Source organism: Ostrea edulis, chromosome 9, assembly GCF_947568905.1.
Source record: "Ostrea edulis chromosome 9, xbOstEdul1.1, whole genome shotgun sequence".
NCBI classification, from domain to species: Eukaryota; Metazoa; Mollusca; class Bivalvia; order Ostreida; family Ostreidae; genus Ostrea; species Ostrea edulis.
The window spans coordinates 38815395-38836413 of record NC_079172.1 but is presented as its reverse complement, the minus strand read 5'-3'; the positions used below and the strand labels follow the sequence as shown (position 1 = coordinate 38836413).

The 21019-nt window shown below is 37.5% G+C and overlaps 2 protein-coding genes across 2 annotated transcripts in view; one reads left to right on the top strand and one right to left on the bottom strand.

The window, feature by feature from the left end:
- Window positions 1-7584: 7584 nt before the first annotated feature.
- LOC125658711 (uncharacterized) lies at window positions 7585-10807 on the bottom strand. The gene is made up of 3 exons (XM_048890100.2): window positions 10503-10807; window positions 8326-8427; window positions 7585-8090 (listed from the first exon to the last, which is right to left on the bottom strand). Exons 1-3 carry the CDS (start codon window positions 10617-10619, stop codon window positions 7749-7751), a joined length of 561 nt encoding a protein of 186 aa, XP_048746057.1. The 5' UTR covers window positions 10620-10807; the 3' UTR covers window positions 7585-7748.
- A 5764-nt stretch (window positions 10808-16571) lies between these two features.
- LOC125660361 (uncharacterized) overlaps window positions 16572-21019 on the top strand; it is a 10124-nt gene continuing 5676 nt past the window's right edge. The window contains exons 1-3 of the mRNA XM_048892165.2: window positions 16572-16808; window positions 19180-19276; window positions 20738-20905. Coding sequence (XP_048748122.2) covers window positions 16572-16808; window positions 19180-19276; window positions 20738-20905 — 502 coding nt within the window. The remainder of the gene's footprint in view (window positions 16809-19179; window positions 19277-20737; window positions 20906-21019) is intronic.

Here is a 21019-nt window from a genome sequence, read left to right as displayed (position 1 = left end):
CCTATTCTAACCCGGATCCCCACGGGATGGCTAATGTGAAGTCAACACCCCACCCCACCCCACCCCACCCCCCGTGTACATATGTATGTTGATCTTAACGCATGTCCGTCGGCCTAGACCGACCGACAATCGGAAAGATTGATTGATATAAAACATAATCCGTCCATTGTGTCTGTAACGATCATGTATATGAAAAACAACAAAACACAATCAACAACTCTACTCCCCCCAAAATAAACAAATAAATTAAACAAAAACACCACAACTATGATAAACCAGGTTAAAAGCTAAAATGAATAAATAAAAATGATTTCTGATTTTATTATCACCTGCATGTGGTGTCAATGTCTCTCAACTGATTTGATATGCAAGAGCTTGTTCTGCTTATGATATCACCTTTTAAATTGAGGCAGACAAACAAGTTGATGGTGCAGGGGGTTTAACAGCGTTTTGCAAATGCTATGGGCGTTATATCAGACTAGTTTCCTAATACAGCCTTTTGTTGGGTCGAATGCTATCTGAATCTAGATTACCAATACAGCATGTTGTTGGGTCTCGAAAATGCTGTCCGACTTGTTTCATATGGATCGTTATTCCGTTCTTGGCACACTAATTTTGCCTACGGTTAACTCCGTTTACCTGATTAAAATATAGAGCTCACGGCGGTTGTGACCGTTCGATAGGGGATTCTTACTCCTCCAAGGAACTTGATCCCACCTCTGGTATATGCAGGGGTCCGTGTTAGCCAAACTCTCTATCCTCTATAGGAGTTGTGAGATTGATCGCTGTTCGTTATCTTCACCTTTCATTAGAAAACTGCTTTATGAAAGAGTTAGGTGGCCCACATCCCAAGATGGTCATCTAGTACGTAATGCTAGCAATGAATCCGACATTTTGTGAAAATTTTTCGATGATCAAAATGAAGACTTAAAGAGACACTACAGCTCATTTTCCACATTTTAATGAAGTGTTTTTCAAACCATATATTGATAAAATGATAAAATTCACATCGATACTGACAATTTTGAACATTTGGGATGCATCAATTTACTCTCAACTGCGCGTTGAAGATCGTCCGGAATTCAAAGGTTTCTTCATGCTGACTCGGACTTTTGAATGCTTATTTACACCACGTGGTTTTGAATGACAGCAAAGATGTTGTGTAGGAAATTATCTAAATTCCCCTCCAAGGGGGTCCACACTCACCTTTCAAGTACATAAGATTATTCCCTGCTCCTTATAATAACTAATTATAAATAATTATTTCAACAGAAACCCTTCCATGTTCCCATTGACATGTTTTTACAACTAACACGTGTCGTGTTCAGATAGAAATAGCACTACTTACTTTTAAACGTAGTGTCTTCGCAGCTAGTCTCAATGGCAGATTTAGGGGGCCAGTATCCCCCCTCCCTTTTTACGCTACAGATTATGAATGAAAATCAAATTTTGCACCCGAATGGCCGATTACTTTGGCTAATCTTTGACTTTCACACCCCTCTTCGGAAATCCTAGATCCGCCACTGAGTTACATGCGTTTCTCCGAGCTCTCTGTTTTCCAACGGTCATACTGATCCCTAGGTAAATTTTATTTCACGCATGAGTTTTATCTCATTCTATTTTTACCTCTTTTCTCACAGAATATGTCAAAATGCTAGATCTATCAACTACACTTTCTCTCACTGGATGACATGCTGCACTGTTTACTGTCTATGCGCATGCGTCTGAAGACTAAAAGGAGGAGACTCGATATTTTTTGTATAGGCCATCAAAAAGTATTCATTTTTACGTTAAAACGATAATTTTTCACTTTAGATAAGTGTTATTTTCGTAAAGTTCATACTTTCAACAATGCAACAAAAATTGAGAAAGCGTTGGGAAAATTGTCATTTCATGATTTTTGCGCAAAATGGGCTGTAGTGTCTCTTTAACCATTAACGTACAAGAAAAGAACCAAGCGTACGGGTCGCTTTTACTTTATATCTTCCCGTTACGAAATTATCTGAAACCGAATTTTTTCGCTTGGCATGAGGACATTTTAAAATCAATGTTTGAAGGTAACTTTTGACACAAGTATAAATTGCAAGAATGCAGCGACATGAGACCTCAATCGGGTGAAGAAATTCGGAGGTTTTTATAAGGAGTGGATCCGTAGCTTCTGCTACACTGTATCCCCCCCCCCTCCCCCGACGTCGTCCCATGAGGATCCGGGTTAAAATAGGTACTCAGTACCCCTTGCTTGTCGTAAGAGGCGACGAAATAGGTCGGCCCTTCAGATGAAACCGAGGTCCCGAGTCATAACAGGTGTGGCACGATAAAGATCCTTGCCTGCTCAAAGGCCGTAAGCGCAGAGCATAGGCCTAAATTTTGCAGCCCTTCAACGGTAGTGATGACGCCTCCATATGAGGGAAAGAATATTGAGAAGAACGGTAAACAATAGTTAATCAGTTAGAATAAGTTCTCAATACCCCTTGCTTTTCGTAAGTATTTTAAAAATGGTATTATTTAGATTGATTGATTGTATCTTGCTTAGAATTTTTCACTCATGTGGAAACGTCACCAATACCGGTGAAGGGCTTTAGACTTTAGGTTTATGCTTGATGCTTACGGCCATAGAGCAGCGAGGGTTCATTAGCGTGGCACACCTACTATGACATGGGGCATCCGTTTTTAATCATCTCCGAGGATCCGCGACATTCACACTCGATACCGAGCGTTTGGCCATGGAACTCTCACTACTATTGTGTTAACGACTTAGATCAGTCGCGGCCGGGATTTGAACCCCGGTCTTCCTCATTATCAGTTGCTAAAACGCGGAACGGAACAAAGTATCACAAATGGAAATGAAGAATTGAAGACAATATATGTAAACTGGTCCGATATTATTTTCTCGCCCATATTAATTTTGATTATCCATCGCTTTCTCTCTTCTCTCCCCCTCTATTTCAAGTGCTATAACGAGTAAGTAAGAGGCGTTCTCAAATTGTCATTAAGATGAGATGCACATACATGTATGTATGTTATGGTAAAGTCAAAACAAGCAATAGTCATTGTATATTTATTTCGGTGTATCTTGATTTATTGGGACGAAGTTGAAATTAAAAATGAATCGCATATTTTGGGAAATTAAACTTGGAGATAATAAATGGACGTCGACACGGCCGCGGGCCTAGATCTTGTGAATTTTGACTTAGTCTTCACAAATTTGAACATTCTCTCACCAAAGGGCGCGTTACGCAAGTTTCACTTACACCTCTGTCAACGCCTGGAATCACGTGACAATATAATCACAATCATGATATAAACAGCCATTATCGTTTCCTTTCCTTTTAAAAGTTCTGGCAACAGGTGATACATCAGACTCTTTTCATAGCCCACTGGCACTTTGTTACATGTAAGTACATGTTTATTTTTACCACTTAAGTGTTTTTCTCTTATCTTACAAGTTTTATCCTATATTTTACAGCCTTTCTTACTTTTGATTCCATGTTTACATTAAATCTCTACCATGTGAATGTCCTACATTCATGAATACGCATATTACATATTACGAAGTAGTTCCAAATTTAGGATCAGAAAACAGCGATCTTAAACGATTTAGAGTAAGCGTCAATTCAGTTGCACCAAAAACATTTCAAATATGACTATATATTTAGTTCAAAGCATACAACTGTAAATGTTGGACATCAGAAACTTTTACAAGATTTCTGTAAATTGACCGTTGACAGAGGTACAGGTACATGTATAATGCAAGTAGCACACGGAACTCTGGGTAGAGAATGAGTAAAAGAGGAATTTGTTAAAAATCCCGAGGAGCCGCGATTCGGTTTAAAAGTCTAGAAGAAAGTGAAATTCAGGCTTTAATTAAAATTCAAGAAATTAAGAACACGAAAAAGAACACGCAGTTGGCTTTTAATTTATTTAAAGGCTGGCGCCGTGGACAGGAACTGTTCATTACAAAAATCGAAACTATGAACGCGATGCTTTTATTTAGGGCGCTTTATTATGAGAGTACGCAGAAAAGACGGTAAAGATATCCAGCGAGAATATTGTATTATATCAGCTGTGGCATTCTGAGATTTTCACGCGATCATGGAATACACGACAAGAATTTCCTTGATGCGGAGGATCCAAGATTTGCAGATTTCCGTTAAATATTGGACAGTAAAATGAAGGACGCTTTAAGTAAAGAAGTAAGTGGGAAACGGAAAGAAGCAAATTCCATACTTTCTGAAGATGAGACTACAATCTGGGAGAGAGGCGTTTTCGGGATGAACAATGCAGAAACTCTTCAGAATACTGTGTTCTTTTATTGTTGCAAGTTATTTGGACTGAGGGGCCACGACGGACACCAGTCCCTTGAATGTACAATGTAACATGTTTGTTCTTGGTGAGGATAATCGCGGGAAATACATTGAATTTACAGGCAGTTTCACAAAAACTTTTAAGGGAGGACTAACTCTCAAGTAACTACACAACAAATACGACACTACTGTCAGCCTGGTAAGTTAAGGGCAGTACTGTCGGCCTGGTAATTTAACGACACTTCTGTCAGCCTGGTAAGTTAACGACACTTCTGTCAGCCTGGTAAGTTAACGACACTTCTGTCAGTCTGGTGAGTTAACGACACTACTGTCAGCCTGGTAAGTTAACGACACTTCTGTCAGTCTGGTAAGTTAACGACACTTCTGTCAGTCTGGTGAGTTAACGACACTACTGTCAGTCTGGTAAGTTAACGACACGTTTCTATTGTCAGCCTGGTAAGTTAACGACACTTCTGTCAGTCTGGTAAGTTAACACTACTGTCAGTCTGGTGAGTTAACAACACTACTGTCAGCCTGGTAAGTTAACACTACTGTCAGTCTAGTAAGTTAACGACACTACTGTCAGTCTGGTAAGTTAACGACACTTCTGTCAGTCTGGTGAGTTAACGACACTACTGTCAGTCTGGTGAGTTAACGACACTACTGTCAGTCTGGTGAGTTAACGACACTACTGTCAGCCTGGTAAGTTAAGGACACTTCTGTGAGCCTGGTAAGTTAACAACACTACTGTCAGTCTGGTGAGTTAACGACACTACTGTCAGCCTGGTAAGTTAAGGACACTTATGTGAGCCTGGTAAGTTAACAACACTACTGTCAGTCTGGTAAGTTAACACTACTGTTAGCCTGGTAAGTTAACGACACTATACTGTCAGCCTGGTAAGTTAACACTACTGTCAGTCTGGTGAGTTAACGACACTACTGTCAGCCTGGTGCGTGAACGACACTACTGTCAGTCTGGTGAGTTAACGACACTACTGTCAGCCTGGTGAGTTAACGACACTTCTGTCAGTCTAGTAAGTTAACAGCACTACTGTCAGTCTAGTAAGTTAACGACACTACTGTCAGTCTAGTAAGTTAACGTCAGTACTGTCAGTCTAGTAAGTTAACAGTACTACTGTCAGCCTGGTAAGTTAAATTATGTAACCACCTCTTAGGAAAATTTCAGTCTTCATTAGTTAAAACAAATATCGCCGGGTTTTCTTAGGGGGAGGAGTATCCAGTATCACCATTCCTCAGAACGGTCATTCTGAGTGGTTAAAATCTCAAATACATGCATATATGCGATATAAACGTATCGTGCTTTTTCTCCGTTGCCTTTATTACAAATTTAACTAGATATAATCTTTGCTATTAATGTTTTGTGTGATTCTTTTATATACGTGGCTATCGAACTAATACGCCGGTTTCGAGATACGTCCGAGTTATTTCCCTTTGGAGAACTCTCGTACATAGTAAGGCGCGAATGAATTTGTTTACTCGCGGGAGTGGGACAGATATTCATCACAGCGTAAGTGAATGTACTCATACGCTGTTTGATAACCCGAATTCGACTGATACACAAACTAAGTAAGTGATAAATAAGTATTTAGGGAGTAATTAAATTCATAGAATTCTTATCCTATCACGTTATTTCGCTGGTCATAAGTACCATATCCAAGATATTTCTTGCAAATATGACATTGTTTGTATGTTTCCACTTCGGTAAAACATTTCTTTCGATAGTATTTAGTATTTCCCACATTTACATATTTAAAAAGAAGCAGCTTTTAATACATGTCTTCGTTTTCCTTGTTGGCTGTATATCCACTCTGTCCCACTTAGGCATTCAAAGTTCCACTAAATGCATCTCCTATACAGAAGAGTTCGTATCTCGAAACTGGCGTATTACCCCTCCCCCTTTTCTCCAACCATCCTCATGAGAAGGGGGAAAGGGTAATCACACTGGTATGGCTACAAGTATTGCTTATTTCAATAATAAAATGTACATTGTATTCTTTTCAGGCGATCGCCGCATGGCTGATTTCTTTAGGGTGTACCTAGCAACCAGTAGGTGTCCATAAATTGAAGTCCATGATGAAGGTAATCTGCGATAGAGATCGTCTTAAAGGAAACTATACAAACCACTCAGGAAAAAGAACCTGCGCAATGTTGCGCATTAAAGTGGAATTTGAAGAGCAGGATATCGTGTGTAGAACATGACATACATGTAGGTCTGAAATGAGAGTTTGGGCTTATAAACGGGCTAATGCTGACATCGCCTGTTCCGTATCGTCCACAATCGAAGTCGTCACAAAAAAGAACCTGGAGGATGTACCTTTTATATGACAGAGCTCTCAAAGACCTATTTCATGACCGTACGGTTATATCCAGGAAAACAAACATCCCTATAGGCCATGGTAGTTGCAGGTTATGTAACAACCGTACATTCATTTCACAAATGTTATTGTACATGCAACCACACTTACAGTACAAATTTGAACGTATAAGTTTTTGAAGTAGGTTTTTTTTCTGTGAGAAAATTAGTGTCTTTTGTGTTTGTAATAAAACACCGCTTATTCAAATTAGAAATGTTATAGAAACTGTCAGGCGGTGTTCAATAATTATTTACACAACACAGTTTTAAAAAATATATATACAAATGATGGTTCCGCCAACTGGTGTATCTCCAGTTATTGTACACTTTTTGCAAAAGGAAAAACACCACAACCATGATACTTATTTAATATATAAGGTACAGAGTCTATCCAATGTCTTTCCTATCTCGAATATTGTGGAAATATGTTTGAGAGAATATCAGTAGGGATGCCATGATAATTGTTTCCACTCTATGCTATGGGTCACGGATATCAGGGTGACAGCAAAACAATCATTTTTGTCTTCATTGTGCATGCACTTCCGGCCTCACAATGATGAATATTATCACAAGAAAGATAACTCTAACTCAAGTCACCTGGTAGGCCACTTACTCATAACACTTTCCATTTTTCAATAAAAGGAAAATGAAGACGAAATAATATGATATTCAGAGGGAAATTTGCACCTTTCGAATCAATGTTTCCACGGGCAGAATTTCATTTCATATGAATCTCTTGGACTCTCTGTCAGAACTACTTGGTGTACATGTTGAAGATGTGCATGTGCAGTGTGTTTAGTATTTAATTGATAAACTCGGGGGAAAGATATAAATATGCAGATACCTAGAATACCTTGACACAGAATGTTATCCAAGGTAATTAAAGACAATTTATAGAAGGTAAGATTTGGAGTGAAATATTTATTGATAAAACTATGATTACATTTGCATGAACACATATTTCAATAGGCATCTTAGTAATCAGGATACTTTTCATTATAGTTTTGATTTTCACAATTTCCCACAATCTGTCGCTGTCCTTGATGTGTTACGTCACTAACACAGAACACCTATAGGAATATCTTCTTATATCTGTTATAGATTTCCGACGAAATGGAGGCAATTTGGCGTAAAACAAAAACGTCTCTTTCGTACCTTGCAGAGAGCGATTTAAAAACACACCAATCCCGAGACTGAACTATGTCATTTACGAAACCATCTCCGATGCCGTGTTTTCCAGACATCAGAAGAAACGTATGTATTTCACACAATAGCTGCTTTGTAAATCGGCGGAGGGATTTCAAAGAGTGTCTAATTTTCGATGACTGCTTTGCTTCGTCTTCTGCTAAGACACTTCCAATCACTTCGAGTATGGTTTTGAGAGTTTCGAAGTCTTTTTCTAGATCCGTTGTCTTTAAAAAGAATGATAAGAAGTAGTAGAAATAAGATCCATTGTACATTATGAAATGATAAACAACAGTTGTTGAATTGGGGTATTCGAAATATTCATATCTAATATATCTATACAGGTACAAGGTTTGTGGCGAATTTTGCATCTACTTTCGATTTAATTTGAAATCAAAACATTGACATAAATCGAGATAAACCATGAGTTTGCACATATATGATATATATATTCATACTTACATAATGTGATGATATACACTCTGGGCATGGCTTGATAATTCTTAAGCAGGGTTTCATTGTAAATAGCGACCAGTTTGTTACATACGGTGTACGGGCGCTTAACTGAAAAAAGAATGGTAATAGAAAGTATTTTTACATGTACTTTTAAATAATCGATTTTACGCCTTGTAAAAGGTATAATTGTTTTGTTCTAATATTTGTAGTCAGTGAAACCATTAATTTTCTAGATACACATTTTTTGTGTTGTTAGTGTTCCTTCAATATCTATGACGAATTGTACTAGGCCAGGCCAATGCCTAATTATTGAGGTTTCACTGAAGGATCTATGGTAATAAATTACGAATAGAACTTATATTTGTTATTAAAGCAACATTAGCTGTCATTTTGGTACTGAAATGTTTTTTGTCAAACTGTGCTTTACCATTTCAATGACAGAAAATAATTGGGGTTCTTTAGAAATCATATTCAGAGACTCTGAATGCGTCTTCCTATAGAAAAATTCATTTCTAAATAATGCTATGAATTCGATAGAACTAAATTCTTTATTTTCATAAAATCTTAAACTTAGTTTCAATTTTATCAATGATTGTAGTTAAAGTTTCATGCAGAACGATAGCACATTTTTACAACATACATGTGTATTTAGAGCTATTATTATTATTATTATTATTTAAAAATGCTTAGAAACCCAGAACCAGTATGTGAAGGATAATGTAGTTATTGTGACAAAATACATAAAGGTTTTTGATTTTAACTGTATATTTTATTTTTAAAATAGTTATATAGACCCGAACCGATATACCTGAACCCGAAGTAAAAATTTTTAGAACTGACTCGACCCGAAAATTGTTGGAACCGTGACAGACCTGATGTAAATTGTAGAATGGATTACTGTAAAGCGGATCCCCAGTCCCAGAAGTAGAAGTCACATGACCGCGAAGTCGGATTCATGAACATGTTTACAATCAATCTACATTGATGTTCTCGCTCAAACGTTATAACGACCCTGTGACTAATATCTCCATGTGATACGTATTGTGTGAAGCGAAGAACATGATTTTGGTGTAACCCGCCAATATTGAGGTGAAATTTAATGGAGTTATTGTCAAACTAATTTATTAAGGATGAATAACACATCTCATCATAATGGACGACTTCGTTCGAAATTATGATTAGAACAATAATTTTAAAGGTTACTCTTTAGTACAATTTCACTTTTTACTCAGTTTCAAAGTTTTCAATTTCAAATTAGTATAGTCCATATATATACCCTACACTTTTCTCTTATGTGTACCACGTGGTCTGGCCTTAAGGTTATAAAACTTTTTGAGCACATTTTCATGCTCAAACTCTGTGCTCGAAATCGTACTCATGTTCAAACATGAAGATTATAAAACGTTTATAAAATCATTCTCACACTAAAAAAGAGTACATGCTCAATATTTTGAGATCATGTTTCGAAGCTTGCGCATAGTTGTACTCAAAACAAACATGGCTGACTGTGAGTATGGTAAATGTTCCTGTGGATAAGCACTGAATGATTGAAATAACTCGGAAATAGATATATAATCATTAATATCAATCCTTGATTAATGTTAGTTTCTATAGTGGCTAATATCATTACATTGACATAAAAAGTGTACATGTACTATGTGTTCAATTTACAAGTTTTTATGATAAATCGAGGAAATGCATGTCGCTGGGTTTCTTAATGACAGATTTGTGAAAAACTACATAAATATAGAATTGTGCTTTTCATATCATTTTATGGATAAATCTAGTGATCTGTTTAATGAAAGTGTAATTTTCATGCAAAATATCCGGAAAATTACGTTTTGATCCATAGAAGTAGAAAGGTTGTCGAGAGTATATACACGGACAGGGCTTGCCTGCCACCCGGCTAGTGGTATTCTACTGAATAGACTAATTTTCTTTTTAAATCATAAATTGAAGACGTTGATGTCCCTATGTCATTGTGATCAACCACAAAAATCCCACTCCCACCAATGTGAATATTTAGAGAAACTACATGTATTTTGTCATCAAATTGTACATTCACAAGTGGAGGACGAGAATAATAGGCAATTAATTCCTAGTCATAATACAGTCTCTCAAAAACAAACTCTATACACTTAGCGTTACTTCAAGTTGAAACCGTCAACGGTTTTAAGACTTACATATTGTTGGAATGTTCGGAAAGATTGTTGCTGCAATTTTAAAGTCTTCCGTAACAGTCCACGTGATAAAGCACGGAAATTGACGGTCGAATCCCTGGAATTGTAGCAGCGAAACATCAGATTCCTCGAAGAAAAATGTCGACTGCAGACATGGATTTTGGACTCATCTGTCGGCGGATCCAGCGGATGGGTCTTGAAGGCTGCTGTGCAATCTCTCTGGTTGTCACGCTTCTTACTTAGAACATTTCGAGGGAAATAGTAAGAGTCGGCAATTCTTAATTGAGAGAAGACGCATATACTAACGGCAACATCTGTGGAGCAGAACGAACAAATTAGACAATTCAGCTGTATTCACTAAATAATAAATGCTATATTAATGTGACCACTTTTAGCTATTTAATATCAGTAGATATTGATTGAAAATGGTATTCGTATTACAATGTGGTCTATTAGAGTTGTGATATTAAGCGTTTGCTATTTTGTTACTTTTTAAATTTACAAAATACTAAATATTAGAATATTTAGTAAAAAAATATAACGTTTACTTAAAAATCTCATGGTGAAGTTTTCCAGTTTTTCATCTTCGACTGACTTTATATACTTATAATGTGTATGAAAATAAAATTAGATGGGTTTTCAGCAGTGACTGTCGTTCTGAAAAGAATACTGAGAGGAAAACGGTTAATTTGATTGGTTCCGTAACGATCAGTGGTGAACTGTAGTACTTGCGAACACGTGACCGTGTCCTCCGAAAGAGGTTGCTCATACAGATACAGAATGTACGTGGGGTTATAACAAAGACAAGGGACAGTGGCTTTAAAGTTGTACACAAATTTCTCTGATTGAAGGTTATCCCATGTCGTTTTTAGAAATTGATATTTAAATTTTTTTTTCCCTTTGATTACATTTTCTGCTTCATTGAAGTTGGTGTGCCATTGTACAGCAAACGATTTCATTTAACTCATTTAAAGGAATTTGACGTTTCAAAGTAAACACCTTTTCAACAGATTTGAAAGTCTTTTTCAATAAGTAAATTACATGTATAAATAGATCCAATTTTTTTCTGATTCTATCTTTAAATGCCTCCTAACCTCCGTAATGGATGTTGCGGTTTCGGTATTGTTCGTGTGTTTGTGTATATGATTGTGTTTCATTATAACTTCTAATTCATGACAATTTGCACAAAAATTACTATCGTGATTGGTAAGAGCCAATTGCAGTCAATCTATGGATAGCAACAACCACGCTCGCTAGGTGGCGCGTCATGTTCTATTTTTATTTCTACAGGAAAAGTGGGACGAGGTTCCATCCTATTTTTTACGGGCTAGTATGGATAAACCTAGAGCCTACGAATGATGCGAAGTTGATCGTTCGGATCTAAAATAGCTATATTTAGCGTATCTCACGTGATTAGGCACACTTTGAGATTGAAGCGATTAAGCAGAGCGAGTATATGTAAACATTTACTTAACGGTGAAATACGCAACAAAGAGTGACATATTAATACATTTTATGCATAAATAAATTATACTGAGGTCAAACATGGACGATGATTGTCTGTGTTCATATAGTATTTGATTGATTTAGATATCCAAGGAAAGATAACTCCCATTATTAACGCACTCACAACGTACCGGTGGTATACAATAATACAATGTTTATACATTTCTGAATGATGAGTGAATCTTTATTTTCATCAGAATCTTTTCCATCACACTCACAGACCAGGTCCCCATACCCCTACCAGTGTCAATCTGTGACTGATAGCAGTGCGGTATTTAATTTGACAATCTGATTAAAATCAGCTCCTCGATCCGCTCCTTTATTTCTTTTGATTTGTCGCTACTCGAGTAGCGACAAATCAAAAGAAATAAAGGAGCGGATCGAGGAGCTGATTTTAATCAGATTGTTAATTTGATATAGTCTAGAGGAAATTCGAAATATGGTAGTGACATTTCTTCCTCACTGAATTAGCTGGATTTTTAACGTTTAAAGAAAAGTGGGGTATGGACTGGGGGGTTAAAAATGCTATTTGCCAAATTTTCAACAATATTAATTACAAGCCAAGGCAAAAGGGGATCATAAGCTACAGATGATGTAATTTTCACTTGCAAGTTGCACTACCACCAGTTACACTTAATTAGTGACTTACTTACAGATAAATAAAGTAACTTACAAATATTTTATTTATTTATTTATCTATCATTTCATTTCATTTTTTTTCAGTATCATGGTTTGTACTTGAAGAGTCATCGCAATAAAGGGACATTAATTATTAGTGTTCCAAAAAAATCTGATCATGCAGTTTTTAAATTTCTGAATTTTGAAAAAATAAAAATAAATAAATAATAGATTCTGATACCACTCAGCCCCCCGACTGGCCAGAGAGTTATGCTTTTGTCAGTTCTGATGCAACTAGCTCATCCCCCAGACTGGCCAGAGAGTCCACTGTTTCGGTAAATTCTGATAATGATGCAACTCACCCCCCCCCCCCCCCCCACGCCTCCCCGCCAGCTCTACCAGAAGTTCTCGCAAAAGACTTGCTGATGTTTAATAAATCAGTTTTCCTATTAATTTTACTTTTGCTCCTGTTCATCAGTTCATTAGGCTATGACCCAATCTGATTAAATTCAAGATCGTTGATCCGCTCCGTATTCCTCTTCCTTTCCTGTATGCAAGGTGAAGATAACGAACAGATCAGTCTCATAACTCCTACAAGCAATACAAAATAGATAGTTGGGCAAACACGGACCCCTGGACACACCAGAGGTGGGATCAGGTGCCTAGGAGGAGTAAGTATCCCCTGTTGACCGGTCACACCCGCCGTGAGCCCCATATCCTGATCAGGTAAACGGAGTTATCCGCAGTCAAAATCAGTGAAGTCCAGAGGTGAGATATATTCTTTCCAAAACAACTAAGAATGTTCATGGAACAATTCAGTATTAATTGTTTTCCTTTTCTGTTGTATGCCTTATTTCAAGAAATAACTTTCAGGTCACTTTTTAATGTGAAATGGAACATTTTCAATTTTTGACAACCTGACGGTAGGGGTGTTTAAGACACTATCTCTCATTTTCTGTAAGGAAGTGGAGTAAAAGGAATTCAGAATTGGATTCAGCATACTCAAAATTGGTAATTACACCTGCTTTTTATTGTTTTGGGTAATGGTATTTCAAGAAATAAAGTTGGGTCACTTTTTGATGCGAAATGAAACATTTTCCGTTTTAGGCAACCTGACGGTAGGGGTGTTTAAGACACTATACCTCATTTTCTATAAGAAATTGGAGTAAAAGGAATCCAGATTTGAAATCAGCATACTCAAAATTGGTAATTACACCTGATTTTTATTGTTTTGGGTAATTTTTAAAAAATGGGTGGTGGTTGCTACTATGGAGGATAAGTGAAGACGACTCTGGGAGCCTTGGTCAATGTTTGCAGTACTTTGCAGTGTTTGTGGCGTCGGTGGCCGAGTGGTTAGGCCGTCAGACTCTCGACCGAAAGGTCGTGGGTTTAAGTCCTGGCCGCGGCAGGGCTGACGTTGTGTCCTTGGGAAAGGCACTTTACACGAATTTCCTCACTCTACCCAAGTGTAAAAGGGGTAACTGGCTATAGACAGTGAAAGATATTTATAGAATGTTAGTGCTCTAGCGCTTGTAATGGCAGCTTGCACTGTATGCTTCCTAGGAGGCTGAGAGAGTTCTAGATTGATATAAGGTCTGCCGGGGTAATAATGTACATTGATAATTGTAAAGCGCTTTGAGCAGCATATGCTGGATAAGACTCTATATAAAACCAATTATTATTATCATTATCTGAATAGTCCTATGCACCGTTGTTACATTCAGTATGCGCTCCAAGTACATCTATAAAATCAAACGTAATGGCACGATTACAATATCAACTATATCACTACTCAATTATTAACCTATCTACCCTTCCTCGTTTAACGATTATTTATTGGTATATTGAAAAATAATAAATTCACAGTTTGGCTCTATCATGAAATGTGGAAAATTTAGTATATATCGATTTCCAACTGTATACCTAGTTAAAACAGTGACAGTTCAATCGCCAAACGCTCGGCATCAGGTGTGAATGTCACGGGTCCACGGAGATGACCTTACAAACGGATGTCCCGTATCGCTGTAGGTATGGCACGCTAAAGAATCCTCACTGCCCAATGAACATAAGCGCCGAGCATAGGGCTAAATATGAAGCCCTTCATCGGTATTGGTGACGTCTCCATATGAGTGATAAATTCTCGAGAGGGACGTTAAACAAGATACAATCAATCCCATTATATATACTGTAGGTTTCTATCGTACTTGTATAGGGAAAATGTTTTGCGAGGTAAAAATCTATCCGTATGCAGATGATATAGAAATCGGTCAAAATTATAGACTTTACCGTTAATTCTAGATTAAAGAGAAATGATAAAAACAGAAAAAAATAGATAGTGGTCCTCCTTAGAGAAATAATAGGTATAAGGTAAAACTGCCAGTGATAAAAACACTACCCCTCTGACTATAGATTGGTCAAGGAATGACAGGGCGTGTAAAGGAACCATGGACACTATTAAACCTTTATACAGAAGCTTAAAGACCCAAGGCAATGATTAATAAGCCAGGTCACCGCCTATTTTAAGTGGGTGAGTATATACATTTAACACATTTTAATATGAATAGCAATTCAAATACCTTGGATTTGAATAATCAAATTTATAGATTTGATACATAAAGCCTCATTTAAAGTCAGAATTTCGCAAACTCTATGGTCGTTATAACGATATAGTTTGCCAGAACAGCCTATCATTGGTTCAAATGCTGTCTGACGTGTTGCATGCCGTTTTTGGCATACTGATTTTGACTACGGATAACTCCGTTCACCTGATCAAGATATAGGGCTCACAGCGGGTGTGACCGGTCGACATGGGGTGCTTACTCCTCCTCATCTTCGCTAGCCAAGGGTTTACGATATGCTCTGCTTCTTTACAACCCTTGGCTGCGTTAGCACGATTTTCGTAGCTTTGGGTGGCGTCCTCTAGCGGATGGAGGAAACAAACTCTGTTTGGATTACATCATGTTCAAGCAATGAAAATGCGTTTTTCAACTACACTTTGTGTGTTAAACTAAAACTGGCTGCACCTATTGAGTTACACGATGTTATATGCAAATAATTTAAAAGCAATAAACTTTTTCCCCCAGATAAAGCCTCATTGCACAGTCTACACAACACCATCTTGTATGGAGATTATGAAAATCTGATTAAATGGAAGCGTTTTGAAGACAATGACGAATTGTTTAAAAATTCCTTCGTCTTGCACGTGGTGTAACGTAACACGATATCTGATTATATGCAGGGGACTTGGCCTGCATCCAATCATATGCAGGACATTGTTGACACGAAAATCGTGCTAACGCAGTCATGGGTTGTAGAGTAGCGGAGCGGATTGTAAACCCTTGGCTAGCGAATAGTGAATATGACTCCTCCAAGACACCTGGGCCCAGCTCTCAATTTTGTATGGCTTAGGAGTTATGAGATTGATCACTGTTCGTTATGTTCGCCTTTCATCTAACTCTATTTTACTTTTAAAATAACAGTAGCCTCAACAAAATTACCAATTGCATTGAATGAGCGGCTCTACTGTGGGTAATTGTGAAACACCGCCATGTTAATACAGTAAATGTGGTAATATAAAATAAGTAAGAAAAATCCGTATTTCTCCTTTAATTGCTGAGTGAATCAAGTCTCTTTAATTGCTGAGTGAGTGAAGTATCTTTAATTGCTGAGTGAGTGGAGTCTCTTTAAGAGAACAACCACTGCATATATCTCCCTCTGCGAATTCTAAATAAAACCACCCATCAATACATTATTTATTCATTATACGGTGTTATCTACGACTTTCGCAACTTCTCATAGGTTTAGGTATGCGGAATGATAGATATATACGCACTATCAAACACCTAACTGATTGTAATGGTATATAGCGACATGCCTCTCGGATGTAGAAACTACAAGTCTGTTTGCAGACCATTTATATTGTTTATATTATCATGTCACCATGCCAGAATGGACAATACTTGCAGCACTAGTGCGGACTATGAAGTTGGGAAAAAATTACCGCATATCCCTTCCAAAGTGGTAAACCAGTTGGGGTTTATGATGTGCTTCAGAGAATGCGAGGCTTACTCATTTTGCCTGTCTATTAACTATAACCGTAAACTGCTTGTATGTGAATTTAACAACATGAAGAAAAACGCATCCACGACTCTGATCAATGATAGAGACTACATGTACAAAGAAATAGTAAGTGGTTCTGTGTTCGCACTTTCCTGTTGCTTCCGTAGAATGACGTTTTTCTTTCCTTTTCTTTTTACAAACGATGATTGTTTATTTAATCATATGCAATAATCCAATCTATCTGCCATTAAATGCTTGATTTAAAAAAAAGTGTTATTTTTAAAATTAAAACAAGTTTTCTGTCAATAGGTCTCTGGAATGTTTGTCTTTACAGAAACCGCCTCGGTGGTCTAGAGGTTAAAGCTTTCGCCCCGCATGCGGATGGCTGAGGTTCAAATCCCGGCCACGACAAACCAAGTCGTTAAAACAGGTAGTGACAGTTCCATCGCCAAACGCTCGGCATGAGGTCTGAATGTCACGGTCCTCGGAGATCACCTTAAAAACTGATGTCCCATGGCACGATCAAGAACCCTCACTGCTCAATGGCCGTAAGCACCGAACAAAGGCCTAAATTTGAAGCCCTTCACCGGTCTTGGTGACGTCTCCATATGAGTGATAAATTCTCGAGAAAACGTTGAACAAGATAAAATCAATCAATCACTTGTCTTTACAGAATATTAAACTCTCTTCTCTGTCTTTGGTCAGTTTTACACGGCGATACGATTTCATCCATAGGTCACTTTCTATTATCAAGCATTACTATTCTTTTTAATTTTATCTTCCTTTAAGGGCCTTAAACGTGTTTCGAAAGTACAGTCTGAGGACGAGAAGAATTAATCTTATGTACATATTTAGAAACAAAAGCATTATGTGCGGTTTTTCCATTATGAAAAAGTGAAGATAACGAACAGTGATCTATCTAATGTAAAATTTATACGGTACCAATTTTGATGCACCAGATGCGTATTTCGACAAATAATGTCTCTTCAGTGATGCTCAACCGAAATGTTTGAAATCCGAAATAACTATGAAGTTTTAGAGCTAAATATAGCCAAAAACAGCGTGCCAAAAAAGTGGAGCCAAATTCGTCTAAGGATAAGAGCTATGCATGAGGGAGATAATCCTTAATTTTGAAATGAATTTCTAAATTTTATAACAGCAATTAAATATACAATCAATCTTAAAGTATACAAAATTCAGAGTAGGGCGAATACGGACCCCTGGACGCACCAAAGGTTGGATCAGGTGTCTAGGAGGAGTAAGCATCCCCTGTTGACCGCTCACACCAACCGTAAACCATATATCTTGATCAGGCAAACGGAGTAATAAGTAGTCAGAATGAGTATGCAAAGAACGCCCAAACACGACAGACAACAATCCATCTAACGATACTAGGTTGTAGATAAAATTAGATCATTATAACAAACACATACTTAAAATGAAACTGTTGAAACCCCTGTGACATCAACTTACTTGTCAGTAGCCTGTCCCATTTGAAAATTGATCAAACGCAGATTATGCTCTGAAGTTCTGAATTAGTTGAGAGACATCAACACCATATACTTTCGACGGCCGGAGAGTTTTAAGAATGTTCCGCTGAAGGGGTTGGACAGAAAAAAATTCCTTAGAATTATGAACCACTTTATCAATACATACTCTGTATCAAGGAAAGTATGTTTAATATCCTACAGAATTAGTATCGGGATCGGTCCTCTACTGTTTAAAGCCACGGCGCAAGGGTCAAGAAATATGCATGAAAGACTTTTTTTGTACCTTTAGGATGTATCTTTCGTCCTCCCATTTTCTATTAGTTTTCTCTTTCTTTTGACGTTTGGATTGTGTGTGTGCCTATCAAGCGGAACCTATACATGTACCGGTCCAATTTTCAAGGGTATGTAAATCCGCAAAAATGTTTTCATGAAAGTCCTGCTTGTTATGTATTTAAAGATCTAGCATTAGACATAATAAAAGTTTGCAATTTCCACAACCAATAGGATACATCTTCCCGTTCGGAACTATTCCAAATGCATCAATATTATATCCTCTCTGGGTCCCACCTCGGGGGTCACAATCGTTTGGTTTTTTGTTTTTTTTTACCATTACGCACTTTTTCGATAAAGCCGTTGAAAGGATATGTTTGTGATAATGGAATATTGCTACATGAATATGGGAAGTTGACGATAGAGAAGCTAGTCATACCCTTTATCATAAAGTTGAGGTGTTAATTTTCCGTTAACATTTATGTTTAATAAAATATTCGAAGCAGATATGGAAGGCTCACTCCGTGGTGACTCATTTCGAGTTCATTGGGAAATGCGAAATATCGAATCGACATTGAGTATTGTTAATAGATAAAACGTCGTAGATCTTCAAGTCGAGTTGAAGGCCACAGCAAGGAATTTACCTTTCAATGTGGTTTCCACAGTTCTAATAACGATACAATGATTAAAATGCATTATGTCTTGAACTGTAAAACTGATAATTTTTGTTTTCTCAGATGAACGACCAGAACAACCAATGTGGCAATGTATCATGCAAATATCACTCCAAATGTTTGAAGACGGTTTCAAATTCCTTCATATGCATTCCTATAGGTAATTATGAAATATCTGTTTATTGTTTGCATTCCTATAGGTAATTATGAAATATCTGTTTATTGTTTGCATTCCTATAGGTAATTATGAAATATCTGTCTCTTGTTTGCGTTCCTATAGGAATTTGGGGTCAAATCAACTTGGCCTCCGTGACCGAGTGGTTAGAGCATCACGCTCAATATCACACGGCCTCTCACCTCTGTCGGCGCAAGTTCGAATCCCGCTCGCGCCGGTAAGTGAGAAAGTTTCCTAGTTTACTTTCGGAAGGTCGGTGGTCTCTTCCCAGGTACATTGTATCTGGGTCCTCTCTTCCACCAATAAAAACTGGGCGGCACCAGTTAACTGAAAAATTGTTGAGTGTGGCGGAAAACATTAATCAAATCAACTTGCGTCATGGACGTTTAGCCAGCTAATGCATTGCAAAGACAAAACTCTTACAATAAAATAGGAAATGGTATTCGAAAAGCAGATAGTTTACAACATATAACGAAATGCTCCAAGTAAAGATTCACATCTCTAAAAACATATTGGCATTTCAATATGAAAAACAATAGGGACATCAACTAGGCAACCGGTTACGGTAGCCTAGGGGTTCGGGCGCTCGCTTCGCAACCGTGGTATCTGGTTTCAGTTTTCCATCTCGAAGCTGCATCAAATCTAAGATGTTGAATATAGACAATGAACGTTCTTTCACCAAGCTCTCCTTATCAAAAGTATTTCGTTATGACCTTAAACGATATAGAACCTATAAAGCCACAAGCAACACGTAATGTCAGAATTTGGTGCACCTCATGTTAAGCCGATGACGTCTATCTATGACTAAAATGTTCAAGAATCAATGAAGGTCATCTACTATCGTGACGATCTATTCACATCAAGTTTAATGTCTTGTCAAGCAGACTGTTCTGGGGATATTGATGGTCAGCACTTAGTTTCATTTAGAGACATTCATCCCTTTGTATTTCATCACTCAAAATCAATCGTCATCTTCTTGTCATGGTTAATCTACACTAGATCTACCAACCTACTGTCGGATGCAAACCAATACGCCGCCTCTCCTTCAAGGGGGGTATGAAATTAAGTCCCCTGCATATAATCAGATAGCGTGTTACGTTACACCACGTGCAAGACGAAGGGATGTTTAAACAATTCGTCATTGTCTTCAAAACGCTTCCATTTAATCAGATTTTCTATTAGCTAAACACGAAGTGCAAGTGTGATGTGTACCAATTTTTTCATAATCAGTTATTACGTATGAAGGTATATCGCAGAACAATCACCGCGGTATTCCTTAAGGCTTTCCAATAACTGGTAGAATGAGGTTTGTTTGTTTGACGTCCCGTCGAGAATTTTTCACTTATATTGAGACGTCACCAGTTGTAGGTGAGTGGTAGATCGAAGACCACTGACCTGAAAATGAATAAAATTATATTTTAAAAGTAATACATGCTGATATTGTAGACTGCAACGAACCTGTTCCAACCTTATTGAATGGTCACGTAGTCCAGAGTTCTCCCCATTCAATCACATTCAACTGTACAACTGGTTTTGTAGCTGTTGGTAACAAAAGCACCATCTATTGTACTCCAGAGGGACGATGGCAAACATTAGACTATGGATGCGTTTTGGGTATGATACTATGAAAAGTTGAAGATAACGAGCAGTGATCAATCTCATAACTGTTAAGTGTGGCGGAAAAAAGCACAACAATCAATCAATTAAACCTAACTCTTATAACATATA